At 38.9% G+C, this 20,556-nt stretch overlaps 3 protein-coding genes across 11 annotated transcripts; 2 read left to right on the top strand and 1 right to left on the bottom strand.

The window, feature by feature from the left end:
- Window positions 1-4,560: 4,560 nt before the first annotated feature.
- On the bottom strand, window positions 4,561-9,495 carry LOC104427282 (protein CONSERVED ONLY IN THE GREEN LINEAGE 160, chloroplastic-like). 9 transcript variants are annotated; one of them, XR_005547375.1, is made up of 10 exons: window positions 9,181-9,495; window positions 8,333-8,382; window positions 8,161-8,239; window positions 7,960-8,055; window positions 7,779-7,859; window positions 7,598-7,689; window positions 6,752-6,844; window positions 6,568-6,636; window positions 4,904-5,604; window positions 4,561-4,825 (listed from the first exon to the last, which is right to left on the bottom strand). XR_005547375.1 is itself a non-coding variant. In XM_039304255.1 (9 exons), exons 1-9 carry the CDS (start codon window positions 9,457-9,459, stop codon window positions 5,481-5,483), a joined length of 963 nt encoding a protein of 320 aa, XP_039160189.1. In that variant the 5' UTR covers window positions 9,460-9,495; the 3' UTR covers window positions 4,561-5,480. The 9 variants fall into 9 exon arrangements, 6 of the variants coding, with proteins under 6 accessions (XP_039160189.1, XP_039160190.1, XP_039160193.1 ...); XR_005547377.1 differs by having other exon boundaries at window positions 4,561-5,097; window positions 5,407-5,604; XR_005547376.1 differs by having other exon boundaries at window positions 5,407-5,604.
- Window positions 9,496-12,127: 2,632 nt separating this feature from the next.
- On the top strand, window positions 12,128-12,644 carry LOC104424995 (heavy metal-associated isoprenylated plant protein 28). Its single transcript, XM_010037555.3, has 2 exons — window positions 12,128-12,197; window positions 12,289-12,644. Exons 1-2 carry the CDS (start codon window positions 12,131-12,133, stop codon window positions 12,642-12,644), a joined length of 423 nt encoding a protein of 140 aa, XP_010035857.1. The 5' UTR covers window positions 12,128-12,130.
- Window positions 12,645-16,325: 3,681 nt separating this feature from the next.
- LOC104424994 (bifunctional riboflavin kinase/FMN phosphatase) lies at window positions 16,326-20,479 on the top strand. Its single transcript, XM_039304243.1, is given in 10 exon segments — window positions 16,326-16,535; window positions 16,674-16,857; window positions 17,103-17,182; window positions 17,185-17,236; window positions 18,322-18,387; window positions 18,801-18,952; window positions 19,037-19,114; window positions 19,394-19,524; window positions 19,635-19,727; window positions 20,100-20,479. Coding segments are annotated over 10 exon segments (1,050 nt in total). The 5' UTR covers window positions 16,326-16,441; the 3' UTR covers window positions 20,220-20,479.
- Window positions 20,480-20,556: the final 77 nt, after the last annotated feature.

The raw sequence follows: 20,556 nt of genomic DNA, 5'->3' as shown, positions 1-20,556 counted from the left end.
AAGAACGTCATGACTTGGGTATTCATCTTGAGAGGTCTGGTTGATTCTCCTTAAATACATGGTGCATTCGTCAATTTTAAATTACTAAAGTTAAGCCTTATTTTCAGGCAAATTCTGCGAGTAATCCTTTCCATGTGCCCCATCCGACAAAGACAGTGGACTAGATTGTTTGATACGCAGCCACTAGGCCTACATTTATCATTGATCTATAAATGACAGGCGATTTAGAGCCACGCAATCTTCCACTGCTTCATCTGATTTGATTAATGTTTCTTGTCTTGGAAACCCTAAAACATGTAGGGAGATGTACCAAGAAAGATGTGACCCGTTTTAACTCGCCTGGTGTAAATGATGATCACAGTTTTCCCTTTTGGGAAACTTACCAGGTTGAGTCGGTCACCTTTTGGTTATATGATTAGTACTCTTTTTTTCCACTTTTTTGCAGCTGTTTATATCCACGATTTGTATCGGCACTTTCACATTTTCTCACATAAGATCTGAGATATCTCCAGTTGGTAGCTTTTTGTTTGGGTTTGTTCCCTTTTTACCACTTTTGAACATTAGGGCATCTTGGCAGAAGCTTTACGAATAATTATGAGAAAAGGAGGGCATTGACTGGTGCTGGTTGCATATCCATGTTCTCTTCTGAACACAGAGAATATAAGGTACAGTTTTCTCATCATCTGGATTGAGCATATTGCGAAAGTGTAATATTGATTTGAGATTCAAAAATAGTTAGGCTGAGACAAGATAAGGTGTTTTTGGGTTATCGAAGAATAGAGTGATTGGTAAAACTATAGTTTCACTTTTGGGATAAACGTCGTAGTCTCTGACAAAACTATCAGATTGATGTTAGGCCAGTAGTTAGCTAGAATCACTTTAAATTGACATTATCATTATCGGGTAGTAGTCACTAATCATAATTGTTATCTCCTAATTATGCAACGACAAATGGGTAAAAAGTTAATCACCTTCTACAAATTAGGTGCTTCAACACACGCACACTAACCTTATCAAAACCTATGTGCTTGTTACCTAACTAGATGTGTCATAGAGATGCAAGAATTAGAGCCAACCTATTTTGTAGCACTACAATAGGGCCAAGAAGGCAATCGTCAACCGAAATTACTTTAAACTAACATTATCATTAGCGCATGGTACTTACTCATTCACTTTTTGTATCTCCTAATTATACGACAACTGAAAAATTTCATTAGTAACCATTCCGTACGAATTATTGTTTTAATCATGCATCCACTATCCCTATCAAAGCCTGTGTATCTATCATCTAATTAAATATATCATAAGGACACAACGATTTGAACTGACATGTTATGTAGAACAGGATCGAGGAGGGGATCGTCCTACTGAGATCACGAGAATCTCTCATCAGAAATGTCCCATCTACATGTCCTTTTTTCATCATAGCTTTCCAAATCAAACTAAAGTTCATCTTTAAGAATCCACTAAATTTGAGAAAATTCTAGGGAGACTCTTTCTTTTTTTCTTTCTTTTTTTTTTTCGAAAATATAAGGAAGATTCTTGCAAGTTGTAAAGATGATCGCTAATGCGATGGAGGTTATGACATGCTTAGTGAGTTTTCTACCCCCCCACCAAAAAAAAAGAAGTCTGTCGTAAAAGTCGTTAAAAAGTTACCTTAATGATGAGAGGCATTTTGTTCCTTGCTAGATAGCCAAACGTGCATATGCATCATAATTGCTCCTCCTTTAACGCTTCTTCAAGGGGTCATGTTCGTCCTTCTAGTAACTGCATGAAGGCTTTCAATTGGAATTAAGCTTTTGCGTAGCTTCCAATGGGTTATCGAGATTTTTTTTTGGGTCGGAAGATTTTTTTCAAACTTAAATGCCATATATATGGATTTTATAAAAGAAATATTTACTTAGATATATGAGATATTTTGGAACCTAGTGGGCGAGGCCCACCACTTGCCCCACCTATAGATCCGCCAGTGCTCCTAATTATTTTTATTAGTCCTTTCTCCCCCCTTTTATTGGTCGGTCCTTTCTCCCCGTTTAGAAAGTGGCTTTGCATAATTTTTCTTCATCATACAACGATAATAATCAATTAATATTCTGATAGTAAGATCGGTATTTCCTAAAACGATGATAGGTGGATAAAAAGAGACTAAATCTTGTTTGGTAACATACCATGGGGAATGCTTTGCGTTTTTTAGCCCCCTTAGATATCAAACCGGTGGATTTTGCAACTTTACCGATTCAAGTAGATTTGATTCTGGTATGTACTTCAAGAGTGACATCGTCAGCCCATTTTGCGCGCATAAAATCAAACACGAACCAGCCTATGTTTAGAATACGAATGGGTTTGCATACAATTTTTCATTGTGTACTGTCTCGGATGTGCTGTGGGATGTGACTTTCCAAACCTAAGATTTGCCTTCATATATGGCAGTTTTCTGGGTCATGAGCAAACTAGTGGAACATGATGAGTCCACGTGAACTGACAAATGCCTACAAAATTCGGAACAAAACAAAAGGACGACGGAGTGCTTCTCTCAAAAAATGTGTAGCTCTTTGAACCTCTGGAAAAGCGACGCAATGATTTGTGAATAATCATAACTCTCGCATCACACGATTAACATAGGAAGTTTTGAGTGCCGAAGACGTCAAGTTCTCTTATGGTGACGAGACATTTAGTCATGCAAAGATTGATATCAAAGACTTACCACTAAATATGGAGACTCATTTTCTCTTTCCCTTCATTAATAAAGAAAAACGATACAAATCAGTGAATGTAATAACTCTTCAGTGTCGTACTTGGATTCCGATTGCAGTTCCTCACCCTTCTTATTCGAAATATACCAATAGGACAAATAATAATATAAGATAAAATTTCAAAAATCACCTACTTGAAAGGGGGGGAAAAAACAAAGAAATGGAAGGAATTGTATCTCATGGCAACAGTGACTGCACAAAGTGTACAAACATGAAGAGACAGCCCCAAATTGCCACATTCCTCAAAGGCACTGGTGAGTGTTCCCTTTTGTTTTGGCAAAATCCTCTTTGGTTGGAGGAGAATATTTTGTGCTTGGCATTAAGCTATGAAGCTGGTGCTTCCCACCTGCCCCACAAATCTTTTCCATTTCCCCCCCTACCTTTCTGTTGACAGTGATGGGTTTCCTCATTTATTTTGATTTGACCTTGATTTGTGCTTAATTCAGTATAATGCCACACAAATTGCTCTTCTTCTAGCAAAATCCCTCTGCTCATTTGACCTTAAAAAGAAAAATGTCATACGTGTTGCAAATGTCCCATCGGACACGCAATTATAATCTAACTATTCTAGGTATGAATTTGTAACGTGTACGGTTTCCATCTTCTTTGAGTCCGAGTCCAACAAGCATCATCATCTTTATCATCGAGAGTGGACAGAAAGTAATCGTCCGTGCGATTCGCGCGATAATTTTCGACTGTGAAATGGAATTATGATTGCACCAAATGTTGGGAGATTGGTGGGCAGAATTTCCTTTTTTTAAAGATTAAGCTGTGGTTGCGAAAGATCTTTTATCTTCAATGTAGCCCGTGTCTGCCATTATCTTCTGTCATGGTGGTGTTGATTACATTCTGTGCTCTACTGATCGCACGTTTTGCCTGTGTTTGGTCATGAACCGATGTTAAGTTCTCTTGTATTCATTGTTTTAAGTGGCACTCGAAAGTCAGAATAAAGTCCCATAAAAAAAACTAATGGTCTTACGACCGTTTGTTTACACTTAATAAAATAAATAAATTCTATTATCTATTATTTCTCGAAATGGAAAATGAAGAAAATTAGAAAGTATGAAAGTATTAATGGAATGGCAGCATCAATCCTCACAAAGCATTTTATATCCTACTTCTAATAATTATGGTTATCCTTAAATCATGGCATAATTACTACATATATATTGGTTCGGACGCCATTTTAGTTATAAACTTTTTATTTGGATCAATTTATTCATAAACTTTTAACGATTTTTCAATGGTCAATTTTAATTGGAAATCGTTGACGTGAAAATTGATTGTCCTATGTGGTCCGGTCAAGAGTTTAAGTAGACAATTATTATAATTTTAAAAAAATATATAATTTTTTTTCTAATGTTTTCCCTTTTTTATATATTGAAGTATGGCAATGTACACCAACTAACACTCACCAGCCATAAGCGAGGGCTAGCTACCTTCAGCTACCTTCATCATCATCCACTAGGCGAGAGGCGTGAAGCCCTTACTAACCCATAATGGAAAAAAAGTTACAAAAATATTCAACTTTTTTGTAATAAAATGCAAAAGTTGTGTACATCCATGTGAACACTTGCTAGTCAAAATTGATCCAGGAAAAACATTAACAAATTGTTCAAAGATTTAGGATTAAAATAGCCAAACTAAAAAGTTTAGTATTGATTTGACATTTGTATCATATGTTGGGGACTTCTTTTTTTTGTTTTTTTTTTTGTGATTTTCCCCTTGAATCGTCGCCTATTGGAATGAATATCACATTGAGAGTCAAAACACGACTTTGCACTATGGGTGAAACAAATGAAAAAAATTGTCCAAGTCAGAGAAAACTAATCTTTCATCAGCTTAAATTTTGTTTGGGCCAGTCATTGCCTTATTATTAAGGCAAACAGAGAGAAAACAGCATTCTAGCACAACTAAAAAGCAAGTGATCCCCGAGTTCATAATGGCCTTTTCAAGAGATTCCCTGGAAAACAACACTATTACAATACACAAAACAAGCCTCCAACCTCCATAGTGTATAAGCATTGCTACTGCTGAACCGCTCGCAAAAAGAAAACCTCATCGATATCGACCTGCAAAAGGGAGACCAAAGGATGAGCATGTACATATTCTTGATTAGATACACTAATGCGCGGAAGGTTACCGCTTACATGCTCAAAACACGAATATTTTCAAGAAACTATGATCCCCAACCATATCCAAACATTCACTTTAGCGATGAGATACACTCATATCTCAAATTCATATTCCTCTTTGATTGGCAACTGATTGCGGTTAATGCTACACATTGTGCAATTACAACAAATTAGTCTGTGCTCGTGGGTCAAATTTCTCTGTGAAAAACCTGCAAATATCAAGGTGTGGGAGCCTGTCATGAGAGAGACAGAGAGTTGAAATTATTGTGGCACTTCGACAGTCCACTCTGATGAATTGTTTTGTGGGGGAAAATGTCACTTTCAAAGATGAAACGATGGGAATTTAATCGATGAAGGAACAAAATGCAAGGAAATCCAGGCACAATTTATTCATACAATCAAAAAGTGCTAATAACAGAAAGTTCTGGAGTCCAAGATAAACCCAGAGAAAAGTTGCAAATCGGAGAGTGTTCAGGTAAACTCAAGTACATGGCTATGGTGTAGATCAAGTAACGTACCTATGGCCAGAGGCACCCAAAAGAAATAGATAAATCCGGCTTACATGGGAAATTTCATCTTGATGTGGGGTCTTCTATCTGGTGGGTGAAATCGCGACCTCTATAGCTTGAATGAAGGTGGCAATCTTAGAAGTGAAAAATCCAACCAACATTGGTATTAATTCTAAGTGCATATACCCAAAATCTGGAACAAGGATCCTGCAACCAAGCAGAAGATTTGCAATGTATGCATCAGAGAAGTAATATGGACAACATATAACTGCTTCAGGGAAAGTCAAGAAAGAAAAAAATATTTCAGGGGGAAAAGAAAGGGGTCATAAAGAACTCAGAAAGTCTTATTGTCTCTTCATATGTTTGAGAGGGTCAAATGCAGCCCAGCACAAAATCTGAAAGTCTGATGGTTCTATTATCTGAAATAAATGTCACCCCAACCAATGTCCCTCCGCATATTTCCTTCCTGTTATTTCTATTTTTGTCCATTCAATTAAAAAATAGATCACAATGTCTTTGATCACTACAAGAACTTCATCAGAAGAAAAGAACCCGCATCTCACGAGAAAATTTAAGACAACTGAAAATGTTAAAATTCAATCAACTAGAGATACATTTTCAGCTCCCAAATAAGTCCTTTTCCAGAAAATCTTAAAAATAGTTTAGATCTCAAGACTTCAAGGTGAAGTATGAGTAACGAAGGCAAACATCATATAACAAAATTTTCCATTAATTAATCTGGAAAAACTTACACACCAAATATTCATAGAACTCAACATCAATAAACCATCCATGATAGATTACCAATGTAAATAATGCATCGGACAATCATAAGTAACATATGCACATGCAAATAACACTTTTGAATATAAATAAATAGGGGATATGGTATCACTTAAATTTATTGAACATTTATGGTTTTAGGGTTCTGGTAAATTTCAAAAGTAGAGATAAGAGAGTCCACATGCTCCTGTGAACAAAGCTCACCATCTTAGGATAGCACCTACATCAATGATAATAATATGCTGCTGACACCCTCAAACAAATAGCACAACCAACACTTAAAGAACAGCTTTCTTTGCAATTTCAGCAGGAGATTGAACACTGCATAACTTAAGCTTCAGGAAAAAAGAAGAGGTGACATAGAATTAGCAAGCCTACTGTACTCACTCATTCCACCGATTAAAGATCATGACAAGAGCTACAGGCACCAACAGCCTTGGCTGCCCAATTGATCCCCTGCAAGTGAATGTAAACCAGCTTGTGTTTACTATATTCACATCCACCAAGAGAAACAAATTGGTTCCTTCATAAAAAAAATTATATTCTGAGCATAGGAATGACAGAAGCATACTTGATTAGCCCCTTAGCCCCATCTGCCATGGAATCAACACTCTTGCCAAGCATACGTACATAAATCAAGGAACCAAGCAACCCGACGCCAAAACTGATACATGAAACAGTGATGTGTGATAATCACTCTAGGACTTACAGACAACAAATAATCAGTCTACAGATGCTCTATTACAGTTTGAAGAGGCAAGCAACCTCCTGAGAATAGCTTGAACAGCTATAATTCACACAAAACTTAGCACTGATTTTATTGAATAGAAAAGATATGTGAGTGCCTCTGTTCTAACAGAGGAAAATAAGAAAATTGGAGTGCAAATGGGGTTCATTTCTGGCTATATATAAGTGCAGTACTGATAACATTATTCATGTGCCAAAGAAAATAGCCCTTGACAGCTCAAAGAAAGGATCTTCAAGGTTGCAGTAGCAAAACAAAATTTTCATCTTTTTGTGATTACTTTCCTGAAAACTACTCAAATATTCTTTTACCCAAGAAGAGAAATCATTTAAGTTGTCTTGCAAACAGTAATTCCACAGGAAGATCTTAAGGCCCATGCATTAGTCTACTGCCATAATTATAAGAAGGTCCAGAGAAATCATTCCTGAAAACATTAGTGATTGTCTTTCAGCCCTTGAGGTTCATTAAAAAATGGTTTACTGTTTGGATATCACCACATGTTTGACCAGTGGAAGAGTGAGAGGATGTAACATGTTTACAATATATAAGGGCCAAAAATCTCAATACAATTGCACTTCCTCATACACAGCAATATCAACCACAAGCAACAAAATTGACCATGATAAGGATAATTCATTATTCAGAAACTAGCAGTCATGTAAGATCCATCACCTAGCTGCAGTTTCCAGGGTGTAAGAGACATAAGCTGAGATGAGACCAATGCCACCGATACTTAGGGTGAGGATTTGTAACTTCCTCTTCAACCGTGCAGTTATTTCGGAAAACGGATTTCACTTTGAGCATATAAAAAGGCTACAATTCAATGAGACCTATCAAATGGCAGCATACATACCTTCGAATACTCCTCCTTGGATTGAGCAGCCAATACCTTTGGGTCACCTTGAGGACACCTTAATTCCCGAAACATCACCTCCTACAAGCAAAAGCAGAATTAAATACCGCAAGACAGCGATAAAGAAAAGCTAAAATCTACTTTATAAGCTCCCTAGGCATAGCAGGGCAGAATGACTTACAGTGCCACCAGTTGCGGCCTTGCTTGCTCTATCCCACTTCTCTTGTCCGCGGCGTGTTGGTGCTAATCTCCATTTTGGCAAATCACTGCCACTTCTCTGACATTCATTTCCAGCCAAATATGTGACAGTAATACAAGATTCAGACTACTGTGAAAGCCAAGAAAAAAAATAAATCAGGAAATGTAGTAATTGGTGATTTACTTTTGAAGGTGGCCTAACAAGCTGATCCAACTCCATCTTTGATATAAGACCGAGGTCTTTGCTCAAGTCAGCTTCTAGACTAGAGAATATTCATAGCCAGATATATTATAGTAAAATATTGATCAATAATGGAGGAATTTAGTTGAATCTAGAAGGCTGAGTGAAAGCCAACCTGTCAAGATTCATGACTCTGTTTAAACTTAAGAATCCAGCAGACACTTCCTGTTCTTTTTACATGCAAAAAAACCTGATCTAACGTCAGAAAACAAGAAGAAATGCAAGAACATCGTGCATCCTACACAGGTATCTAAACAGATAAACGGAAACGTGTATATTGCGTCATGTACTCATCATGCACACAGATGACAACTCCTTTAATCAAGGCAATCCAATCCACAGATAATTTGTTCTCTATAAAAATGCACACATAAAACACAGATCTTTGCTAGCACATGAATCAGAAAACAGGGCAAAATTACACTCATCCCAACAAGTTCAATTTTGAGAACTTCTAGAGAATACTTGTCCAGTCTAATCAGCAGCAACTTCTGGCGTTACTCTAAATGAGCGTTACAATCAACCGACCACAGGAAAGTGACAAGGTTAACATGCAAAACAAAGTGACATAACAACAAGGTCTTGTAGGAATCGACATTGGCTTCCGCTGAAACATCCCGGCTCAATACGGGAAAGAGTGAATATGACTTTATCTGGTCTGCAGCATTTCCTCTTACGGAATCAAATAAAATCAATCAAGAGAAGTTGCACGGCAGTGACTGCTGAATGACAAACCAAAACGTCTTCGAACAGACAAAAGGTTCCCGAACAGAATCCAGCTTCCACATCGAACACATGGAATTGACAAATCATACCAATGCATTTGATCCTCCTAAGAAATTACCAGAAGAGCAAACGAACAACATTGATCATCACGTCACAGAATCGCGAGGTCCACAACCCAATTTGCATACATTACGACTGAAGCGAGGAACCAAACCCAAAGAAAAGTACATTTCCGACCTTAGCGGGGGACGATTCAAGAGAAGCGGGACGAGGGTCCAGAATCATTCGTTTGAAGCGACCCACGAAGTCCTTGTTCCAAATGAAGCCGTCGGAGGTCAAAGGGTCTTCTTCTTCGCCGCCCCAGTACCTGCGGAGCCCCGAGCCCGCGCCCGTGGATGCTCCGCCGTAAGAGATCGATCCCACCGACTTGAGCGGATCCTTCTTGGGCGGCGCCGGATGGTCACCGGGGATGGGAGCGGCCGTGCACGTCACGGAGAAGTAATTGACGATCGACATGGCTGGTGGTGATGCGGTGGTATCAGCAGGATGATGATGAACGGCAGAAAGGTGTGCACGTGGGGTTCAGTTCGATCTTCCAATATCTTGCTGCTTACGTGGCCTCCTACGTGATAGTAGTGGGCCCACCAAATAGCTGACGTGGCTCAATTTCTGAAGTGGCTCCCTTGCCTGGGGCAGTTCCGAGTAGAATCCAATGTGGAACGAGAATGATCTCAATTTAAACATAAAAATAAAAAAGGAAGAAATTTCTCGAAAGGTCACAGGAGAAACCAGCACAAGAGGAAATGATTGGGGCTTGGGGGAGTTTTAGGGGGGAATGGATTTAGTGTAGACTTCATTCGAGGTTATTCCAAATTTTGGCTCGGCTCAACTCGTAAAACTAAAAACTAAAATGCTTGACTTGAATTCAATCACGTAATTTTTTTCTACTTAAATTTGGTTCAATAGGAAACTCGACATTCTTGATTTGACTTGACTATAAGAATATAAACTCAACATACTCAATTTTGGAAAGTATTATTGTAAGTATATTTAACATTATCTATCACCAAGATAAAATTGTGCTACTTAACTAGGCTCGCGAGCAGGTCGGCCTTGCCATCTTGGTGTCGACCTCAACACGATAGCCTATTCTCGGTGTTCGCGACCTTGAACCCTGCCATTTGCCACCCCTCTCCTCCCGCCCCTTTTTATGTTTTGTAGAGAGCTTGCTCACAGTTGTTGCAAAGCCGTGCGAGGCAGCCCTTACACAAATTAGGCCACAACCTGCAGGAGAGAGAGAGAGAGAGAGAGAGAGAGAGAGAGAGAGTCTTAGAGAGAGAGAGAGTCTTAGGCATAAAAAGAGAGAGATAAGTGAATTGAAAGTGCCAAAACTTTTTAAAATGCAATTAAGACCTAAATTTATCACAAAATTAAAATTGAGTCCTAAAACTTTTTAAAATTTCAATTGAGTCTTAAAATTTATTAAATTAGTCCAATCAAGTCCTATGTTGATGCACTTTTTGAAAAATTTTAAGGTTTGATTACATTTTTGTAATAATTTTTTGGACTTGATTATATTTATTTAAAGATTTGGGACTCGATTATATTTTTATAATAATTTTTATGGTTTCATTATACTTTTTGAAAGAATTCAATTGAACTTTTATAATAAGTTTTTAGGATTTATGATACATTGAGACTTTATGCAAAATAGGATGGAGAGAGAGAGAGAGAGAGAGAAGAGGATGGAGAGAGAGAGAGAGAGAGAGAGAGAGAGAGAGAGAGAGAGAGAGTATGGTGGATCGACTTGCTAAATGAGGAGAAGAGAGAGTGAAGGTTAAGTGTAAGATTGTATTGTGTGATTGAGTATGCAAATGTATGTAAAATCACCAACATGAGAGTAGCACATTATCTGCTATTCAAGTACCGGCAATTATATTGTGTGAGTGACTTTCAGTGCACTTATCTTAAAGAGATAGAAAGAGAGAGAGAGACTTGCGACATTTATGAAAAATAGGAGGGAGAGGGAGAGGGAGAGAGGGTGAGTGTTGGGATCAACTCACAAAATTAGAAGAAGAGAGTCAGGGTTAAGTGTAAGAACCGCGAACACCAGAGCATTATCTTCCGTTCAAGCACCGACTACTTCCTGTCCTCGCAGTTTACACGCCAATCGAGAACTTTAACATGGAGTGTCGTTGTCCATGAAATTGTACACCATCGACTTACTTTCATCGACTTACTTTCATCGACTCTGCTAAACCACTTCTGATACTCTTCTTCTGACGAAACAGACCGGACATTGTTTTGCACACAACCCAGCGCACACTTCCATGGTGGGGGGCACTTTACAAGTCGGTCAGCGCTCTGAATTCGTAACCCTCCATGTATTGAAATCCAAATAATGTCATCTCACATTGTCAGTCGTTGACCATAATACTTTCTTTTTCACGAAAGTACGAAAACAGCAATGCCATCCACGTGCAAGAACTGGAAAAGCAAGGAACGTCTTGAAGATGCGAAAGGATAGCGAGCCTGATTGTTGTGCACATAACCAGAACTTTTGACCTGTTTAAACGACTTAATTTATAAGTTCGATGAGGCAAAGTCAACGCCCTTTGCGTACGAACTGGTGCGATCGCTACCTGTCAAAAGGGCAGGCAGATTGTTGCGAAAGCTTCATTTGAGTTGTACAAGGTCGGTGGGCTGATGATAGTACGATACAACATGGCTTGACAGGGAGGCAAAGGAGAACCTATTTATGATGGCAAGTCGGGGGTACTCCAGCTCACCATATTATCATCTCATCTATCTCTTCAACATCTGCTCATCGATATCTGCAGCAACTCCCTTAGTTACTGAAGCACGTTGAGGTTTCTCTCCAGTTTCGGAAGAAGAATGTCAGCGGTGAGTACTTTTGTCGAATGTCCTAAGACCTGCAGTAAACATATCCATCATCTTCACCGTCATCACCCGAGCGCGTTATGTTTATTAACTTTAGGCCCCAGATGCATGTAAACCGAACATATTTTGTTCAGATATCCGCGTAAGTAATCACCAGTTAATTAGCCTGTGCAAACCGTTTGGTTTTGTAAAATGAGTCCTGGCATCGACAGCTTCTTTTGCAAAGGTCTGTTGCTCTATGTCGATGTAAGCTTATCAGCTTGCGAATTGTTCTTAGATTATAGAGATGCGAGTGCACATGGATTGCCCCGGTTGCGAGAGCAAGGTCAGGAGTAAGCTGGAGAAACTAAAAGGTATGTATGCAGACTTTTTGCACCAACATCAACTTGGCCTTTTGTGTTCTAACAAGTACTAAATTGATTCTTACTCTCATGAAATCTGCAGGTGTGGACACGGTCGAAATAGACATGACCCTGCAAAAGGTGACGGTCACCGGATGGGCCGACCAGAAAAAGGTTCTGAAGGCAGTGAGGAGGACCGGAAGGAGGGCCGAGCTTTGGGAACTGCCCTATAACCCGGTGCATGATACCTCCGGCGCGCTTGTCAATCAACACCAAATCAATGGCCCTCTCACATACCATGCTCCGCAACCTTCATCTCTTTATAACTACTATAAGCATGGATACGATAGTAGTGAGCCTAGGTACTACCATCAGCATCCAGGGCATACCACGGTTTTCAGTCACCAGACTGGTGCGACATTTAGCGATGATAACCCTAATGCTTGTAGTGTAATGTGACCATAGAAGTCAAATATGGATATCACTTGTAGTGACACCCCAGTCCTATTTTTCATAAAGCGGGGGATTTGAAGCGAAATTGGAGTATAGGACTTAACGGTCTCTGGATTTGTCTGCTACAATTTGGCATATGTTTGGAAAGGATATGAAGTATCATCTTGGGAAATCATTAATTACTTTTTTTAGCTCCTGCTATTATATGTATGTTTGCAAAATCATGGGCCCGGTCTAGCGCATGGCTCGTGCCAAGCTGGGCCAACATGACTTGTCGGGCCGGCCTGGTACGGCCCGTATAGGGTCGAACCGTGTTGGGCATGCTTGGGCCAGTCCGACACGTTTGACCCCATGCAACAGGCAATGGGATGGACATAAATGGGTGCTCCGATTCTTGTGTTTGATTGTACAGAGAACTAAGCGGGAACCTAATTGCTAAATCTGCCCCTTGAATCCGCATACATCCTCCAATGAGGAAGAATGTCTGCTTGATTAACGAGTGAGATTGCGAACCCGCAATTGACTGGTAGCAGAAAAGGAATCAAGGTTGGAGCAATGGCTTTCCGTCCACCGAACACGATCTATATAGTCTTGCACCGACCACGGATCCGATGGAGAATCGCTTATTCGCACATGAGAGTTTTGTTGGACAAGTTCCGCTACAGTAAAATCATCCCTTTCTCCATTTCACTTTGGTTGCTTCAAGTAGGAAGAGGACCAGTGCTCTCTTTTTTTCTACTTGCAAGGTTGCATGATGGTGACCAGACAAGGTTCGGTTCTAAGGATAAATCCATGCGGATAGATTCCGGGCTACACGGTGAAAGCAATCCCCTGAATCTAACCACTTCATGCACAGAGAGAGAGAGAGAGAGAGAGAGTGGAAACAAACGTCCAAATTGATTAGAGACAAGGCAGGCGAATTTGTCCTCAGCAAGGATCTCTATCGTTCTCTTTCGGTTTGTTCTTAATCCATCAGTATCTTCTGCCACCAGCGTTTCCTCAATAGATTCTGCTTTAGAAGTTTCTGCTATTCCACGCATCTAAACCAAACCTTGGTGCGTTTCACTTAAAAATCCGCTATAAAGAAAGATATTTTCTATGAAAATCAATTTCAAAGAAAATTGCTTCTTTTTATTTGTTTCATGATTTATGAGAAATGAAAAATTGTCCGATATTTCACTTTCGTTAATTCAATCATAAATTTTTAATTTTTCCATTTTTTTTGGGTCAAAAGTAACATTTCATGTATTGCCATAAAAAAATAAGAGAGAAACAACACAATCCAACTAAATTTCAAATAGTTTCAAAGCAAAATAACCTCAAGATAAGGAGATGAATTATCATAACATACATGAGCACACATATGACTATGAGAGTGAAATCTTTGCGAAATTTTTCCAATCTTCCATGAAACCTGACTTGTACTAAACCCAAGGGAAGCCAAATCCTGAAAACATAAATGCAAAAATCTCCGATTTAGATTGGATTGAGATAGAAACCTCCCCAAAGCTGGAGAGAAAAACTTCTAAATCCAAATTAGATTAGAAGAGAAAAGCTCCCAAAATATGAGGGAATCAAGGAAAAGAAAATAGATAATTGAATCGTCAAAGTAAAAGGAAGGGGAGGGGGAGATCTGGCTCAAACCCTCCCCTTCATGACGGTTGAAAAAGCAACTATTTTAATTTTGCTAATTAAATCTTAAACATTTTTATATTTGACCAATTGAATCAATTTAGCTAATTTTAATCAAAAATCAGTTACATGGATGATAGTAGTGTCACATAAGATGGTAGATGCTGACGTTGACAATTTTAAATATTTAAATATTTCTTTTTTTCTTTTCCTTTGTTTTTTTTTTTCTAAGTGTAGTGAGAGTCGCCAGTCAACGCTCCCTGTTCATAGGTGAGGGCAAGCCATTGGATGAGGGTCATGAGACTCGGTGAGGGCCTTGCCTATGGTCGATGAGAGTGGCGACCCTCATTGGACTTGGAAAAAAAAAAAAAAAAACATTCATATTTATATTCAAATTTAAAAAAAATTATAAGAATTTGTTAATGTCGGTGTGGATTGTCCTACATGATACTACTGTGATTTACGTAAGCGATTTCCAGTTCAAATTGTCCGTATAGACTTAATTGACAAAATGTGAAAATATTTAGGAATTAAATAGAAATATAGAAATATTAAGGATTGTATTAGTCAAAGTACAATATGTCTAGCACTTTTTAGACAATTTTCCCTTGTAAAAAATGATTTTCTTTTTGCCAAAAGGAAGTTGTTTTACCCTAATTTAAGCTTCTTCTTCTTTTCTTTTCTTTTTTTGTGATAAAAAAATGATTTTTGTAAATTGATGAATTTTTCATTATTTAAATAACAAAAAGTCTCCGACCAAAAAAAAAAAAATAAAACAAAAAAAAAGTCGAAAGACAGTTTTATTTCAAATGAGTAGACTCTTAGATGCAATAAACTTTTTTTCTTTGGCTCATCATACGTTCGTCCAAACGGACGCCGTAACTTTCGAAAATCAAAAGTGGGCACATATGTAAAATCGAGGAAGTGAGGGACCAGTGAAATTAATTAGAATGTTTATAAAGTGTCTAAGGTGATATCATCGAAATTCCTTTTTAAGAGCAAACAGTGAGAGAATCAAATTAAGCAAGTTGTCAAAAGCATCAATCTCGCCAGAAAAGCAAAATCGAATTAGGACACAAAAAGTATGATCTTTTTTTAAAGGGATAAGACACAAATGATTCGTAAATTTTGATGTAATGTACAATGTAATATCTAAATTTCAACTTATTTAATATGATACTAAACATTAGTCTGATATGTAATGTGGTCCCTTAACTTTTGGTATATATTTAATTTATTGTCTAAATTATATGAAAATATCCGATATCACCATTCAACTAATTCAATGCGAGAGATAATATTGAACATTTTTATAAAATCCAATAACTAAATTAAATACTTATTAAAATTTTAGGGACCACATTGAATAAATTAAAAATGCAAGAATCATATAGCATATTATGTCATAGTTTATGGATCATATCGAATAAATTAAAACTTCAGATATCATATTGCAAATTAAGTCAACATTCGGGGACCATTTATGTCATCATCCATTCTTTTTCTTTTTTTTTTTAATCTTATTCTAGTTTTGACTCGAATTAAACAAAAAAGCCGCTCAATTCATATTTTACATTAGCTTATAGTTCACGAATCACATCGAACAAATTACAAATTCAAACATCGCATTGCAAATTAAGTCAAAATTTGGAAAACATTGATATCGACATGCTATTTTTCTAATCTTAGTCTAGTTTTGACTTGGAGTAAACAAAAAAGCCGCTCAATCATCCTATTTTTTTTTAATCATGGTCAAGTTTTGACTCGAATTAAGTAAAAGAGCCGCTCCATCCGGGATACGCGACAATTGCCGTCTGCAATGGACCCAAGGCCTTCCCCGCGGGAGGAGAAAAATAATAAGATCAGGGAAATAAGCAAAAACAGAAAACAGACAAAGACGGAATGGCCACGTCCGAAGCTATAAACAAGCGTGGAGAAGCAGAACTGCTCTCTCTGCGTCTCTTTCTGTTTCTCTCTATCTATCTGTCCGTTTCTGTCTGGGTATAATTCTTGATTCCCCTGCTGGTAGCTATAAAGAAAAGGGATAATGGAAAGCGGGGGCAGGCCCAGCAAAGCACCTTTTCCCTCGTCTCTATGGCCGGGCGCGGTTTATAAATGCTGCAGGCCGTCTATGAGAGCAAGACACCGTCTCCTAGGCCGCAGGCTCAGCCATGAGCTGCCCTTCGTGCAATTCATGCAGCGCGAAGCCGGACCCGCCCGTGCTCGCCGTCGTCCTCGATTTGGACGGCACCCTCTTGGACACAGGTTGGCCGAGAAAGGCTCGTCTTTTCTCCTTCTTTTGAGCGTGATGGGCTCGTCTGACTTCTGGGTTTTTCTTCTTTTTTTTCTTCTCGCTCTTTTCTCCAATGATCTTGGGTGTGTGTGATTTTGGGTTATGAGCAGAGGTGGGTGGGAAGGGGGCGTTGAGGGAATTCTTGGGCAAGTATGGCAAGGTGCTGGACGAGGGGAATGATAAGAGATTGGGGAAGACCTTGAAGGAGACGGCCGTTGCCATGATCGCCGACTATGATCTTCCACTGACTCCTGATCAGTATGTAGAAGAAATCGTACCCATGTATCGTCAGGGGTAATCTCTCTCTTTCTCTCTCTCATGTTTGTACGTAGTAGGACGTAGTAGGATGATATGGCGAGGCAAAATTAAATCACAGTTGCCAGAAATATGTGCAAACATGTGAAGCCTAGCGTATGTCTCGTGCTAGTTCTTCCTATATGACTGGTTTGGTATAGTATAATAAATCTAGGCTTTGATTTCTTGTGTCTCGAGGGGGCTAGAGTTGAATCCCACATTGATCTTTTTTGTGGCAAATTAAGGTGGGCGAAGGCCAGAGCGCTTCCTGGTGCTAATCGACTTATCAAGCATCTCCAAAAATGCGGAGTGCCGTTTGCTCTTGCTTCAACTCCTTGAGAGAATACATCGATGCAAAGATATGTTGCCAACAAGGTCTGTATTTTGATAGCATATAGTTCTCTCATCTTTAAATTTCAGCTGTAATAGTGCATATCTGAGTCCTGAGTGTCCAATCACGAAAAGCTGTGCTGAGTTTGGTTGTTTTGCGAATTTAGGACATCTTCTTGAAAAAAAAAAAAAAAAAAAAAAAGACAGGGCAATAACCAGGGGTCGTATGTGGAATATTGACTGACTTGACTGACTCTATTGCCAATGTAAATAGATTTTAGTTGGGGTTTTTCTTTAATTCAGAATCAACGTGGACTATCGGTGATGTTGTTGGTTCTTACAGTGTTAGCTGAAAGAAGGATGCGACTCATACTGGAATGCCAGAGGGCATGGCATTTGAGTTGGAATGAGGCACTGCCATTACAGTGGACATAATGGTTTTGTGAGTCAAACATGGGTGGTTGCTTGAAGCATTCATGAATGGTATAGTGGAAACATGAGAGTTAGCAGGTGGCTCATAAGTCTCTTATGTATGGAAAGTTCTGTGCAAATGCTATGTTAATGGACAGTGAATGTCAATCTTATCATAAATCAGGTTTTCCCATTGGGTTTCCTGTCTTTTGTCAGTCTTGTTGCCTTAGATAAAATCCATGTTGACCCCACTGGTCCATTTCATCTTTCTACCTAAGCCATATATTTATCTTTGACTTTATAGGTTGGAAAGAGTGCTTCTCCGTTATTGTTGGGAGTGATGAGGTTCAGTCAGGGAAGCCATCTCCAGATTTGTAAGATTACTAACTTTTCCAATTTCAGTGCAAATAAAGTCACTGAACTTAATAAAAATAAAGAAGACATGCTTCCTGTAACATCTCACTGAAAACTTGGGCATCCTGTTCTTATTACCCTACGACTGCATAAAAGTGGCATGGCAAAAAGCTGAGCCACATGGGACTAAGATGATTGTCTAAAAGATTTTTTTTTTTCCAAACAAGACTTTTTTTTTGGTCGGACCCAAAAAAGACTTGACGATGTAAACTACATTGTTTCGACATCACAGTATGACATCACGTGCACTTCTTTCCTCAGCGTTTTGTGAAAGAACAGATCAAACTAACAGGCTTCATGCTTTTGCAGATTCATAGAAGCTGCAAGAAGAATGGGGATGGATGCAACTTGTTGCCTAGTGATTGAGGACTCCATGTAAGTTACTTTCTTAAGTGTTCTTGTTCTTGTAGAAGGGGGGTTATATGGGTTAAATAATCTAATAATGCAAAATAGTTACTTAATCTACAGTTCTAATATTGGATATTAATTTTCGGAGAACCTTGTTGTTGGAGCCCTAGAGGCAAAATAAATAGTATTAGGATATAGATACATGTTCATTACTGTCCTACTTTTGATAGATGAAGCCCACTGCTATAACAGTCAAGCAGAACTTTCAAGGATGGATTGGATTGTGAGTAACTATTGGTGATAACTTGATGCTTATGAAAATATGAATTCTTGCACAAACAGCCTTTTGTTGCAACTTTGTTCCCCTTTTTCTTGCTTCTACTTTCTCATAGCACTGCCAAGCTGTGAGACAATATTTTGCAACTGACTGTCTATGACAGGGTTGGTGTCCAAGCAGCCAAAGCCGCCAAAATGAAGGTAGTGGCAGTTCCTTCGTATACTGAAGCTGACTGTTCTTCCATGGCTGATAGCGTGCTTCATTCACTTCTAGAATTTCGGCCTGAGATATGGGGTCTCCCACCATTCGATGACTGTAGATACTTAATCACATCATTTTTTTCCCAATAATTATCGTTAGCTATGGAATCAGCGAATCAACTCAATCTCGTTGTTGCAGGGGTTAACAATGCACTGCCAATTGAAACAATGGTCTTGAGCTGTCAACACGTGAATGGTTCATTATATGAAATTGAAGGTTTGTGAAAACTTAAATTTGTTCTGTTCTATCTCTGGTGTTGACAAAATTAAATTAGCCCCATGAGGTTTATAGTTTCAAGTTCCTGGTGTAATCAAGATGCTGTCCAATTCTGGCCAGTAGTCGACCATGTATTAGCAGGCAGTCTAATCCGATACCTTATGCTTTTGTTGTCCAGTTCATGTTGAATGAAACTTAGAGAACCTGATGTGTGACTAGACCTATCACCAATTTCAGAAAGTCTAATGTGGTTTATATTTTCTGATGTCCATCAACCAGAGGATGGGATGTATGCTCTTCCAGCTCAAGCCGCAGGAGTTTACTTCGGTTGGGCCCAAATCGGCCCCTGTACAATCTTTAAGGCTGTGGCTGGCATCATATTTGATTCTCCAAGTGCCGTGAGGAAACTTGTGGGTGATCAATGCACTCTTAATAGACACGTTTTCAAGTTACTTCTCATAATCTATCAGCAACTTGAATATAACCATAGTAGCGTTTCACCTTTTTTTTTTTTTTGCAGCACTTGTGTTCAATCGATGGAAGTGTTGATCGCGTGTCTGATCAGCGCATGCAGCTTTCCCTTGTGGGCTTCATACGTGGTTTTGGACCAAAGGTAACTTTTCATGACAGGGCGATGGCATGTTTCCTGTCAAATAGTATGAGATTACTTGAAATACATACATGTGCAAGTATGCTTTGCTAAATTCTTCTAGAATATCTGTGACTTTTGAGTATGGGGGAAATGGTTCTAATGGCTTTTGTTTGAGAAATGAGTGTGGATAAGAGTTTCTCTGTGTGCACAAGGTTGAGCAGGTCTGCTTGATCCGTCTGTGTGCTAATGTATTTTCCTGTATCTGTACTGATCACAAATCATCTATGCCATAATGAAAGTACAATGGTGCTCAATTCTTGTAGTGCATTAAGATATTCTTTGAAACTCTCACAGCTTTCACTTCTCATGAGGGACTACTACTTGTGCATGCAGGACGTCGTGTTGATGGACAAAATAATAGACAAACGAGACAAGTCCATCGCCAGTTCTTCTTTAGAGCTGCCAGAGTTCACACGCTGCAGCAACCCATCTTTCAGTGATTCGAAAATATAAAGTTCTCTGGCCCCCCCTAATACTAGTAGGTCAAACCGATCCAGCGGAGATGACGACTGGAGCAGCCTAAAATTGCGGTCTTGTTGACTTGATTGTTTGGAGACAATCCTGATAAAAGGACCGGATTCTTCGGGGTGATTTTTTAAATCGCATAATGTATTCGATTCAACATCGATGGAGTATCAACAATTACAGTGTATCATTACCACATTTTCACAGCGAGATTAATCTCCTTTGTTATGAAGTGGAAAATGCGTGCATCTTGTTTGTTGAGACGAGACCGATGAGCATTCAAATCTTCTCCAGAACTTCACGATGGCCAAGAGGTCAAGCAGCC

The sequence above is a fragment of the Eucalyptus grandis genome, chromosome 11 (assembly GCF_016545825.1).
Source record: "Eucalyptus grandis isolate ANBG69807.140 chromosome 11, ASM1654582v1, whole genome shotgun sequence".
Lineage (NCBI taxonomy): Eukaryota > Viridiplantae > Streptophyta > Magnoliopsida > Myrtales > Myrtaceae > Eucalyptus > Eucalyptus grandis.
Note: the sequence above shows the minus strand (reverse complement) of the source record. Positions and strands in the feature narration are given on the sequence as shown.

Coding starts and splice junctions, on each gene's coding strand:
- LOC104427282 (XM_039304255.1), bottom strand. CDS start 9,459: ATGTCGATCGTCAATTACTTCTCCGTGACGTGCACGGCCGCTCCCATC. Junction 7,690..7,778: donor CCAAGGAGGAGTATTCGAAG/GTATGTATGCTG, acceptor ATAACTGCACGG/TTGAAGAGGAAGTTACAAAT. Junction 5,605..6,567: donor ATCTTTAATCGGTGGAATGA/GTGAGTACAGTA, acceptor GCTTGGTTGCAG/GATCCTTGTTCCAGATTTTG.
- LOC104424995 (XM_010037555.3), top strand. CDS start 12,131: ATGCGAGTGCACATGGATTGCCCCGGTTGCGAGAGCAAGGTCAGGAGT. Junction 12,198..12,288: donor TAAGCTGGAGAAACTAAAAG/GTATGTATGCAG, acceptor TGAAATCTGCAG/GTGTGGACACGGTCGAAATA.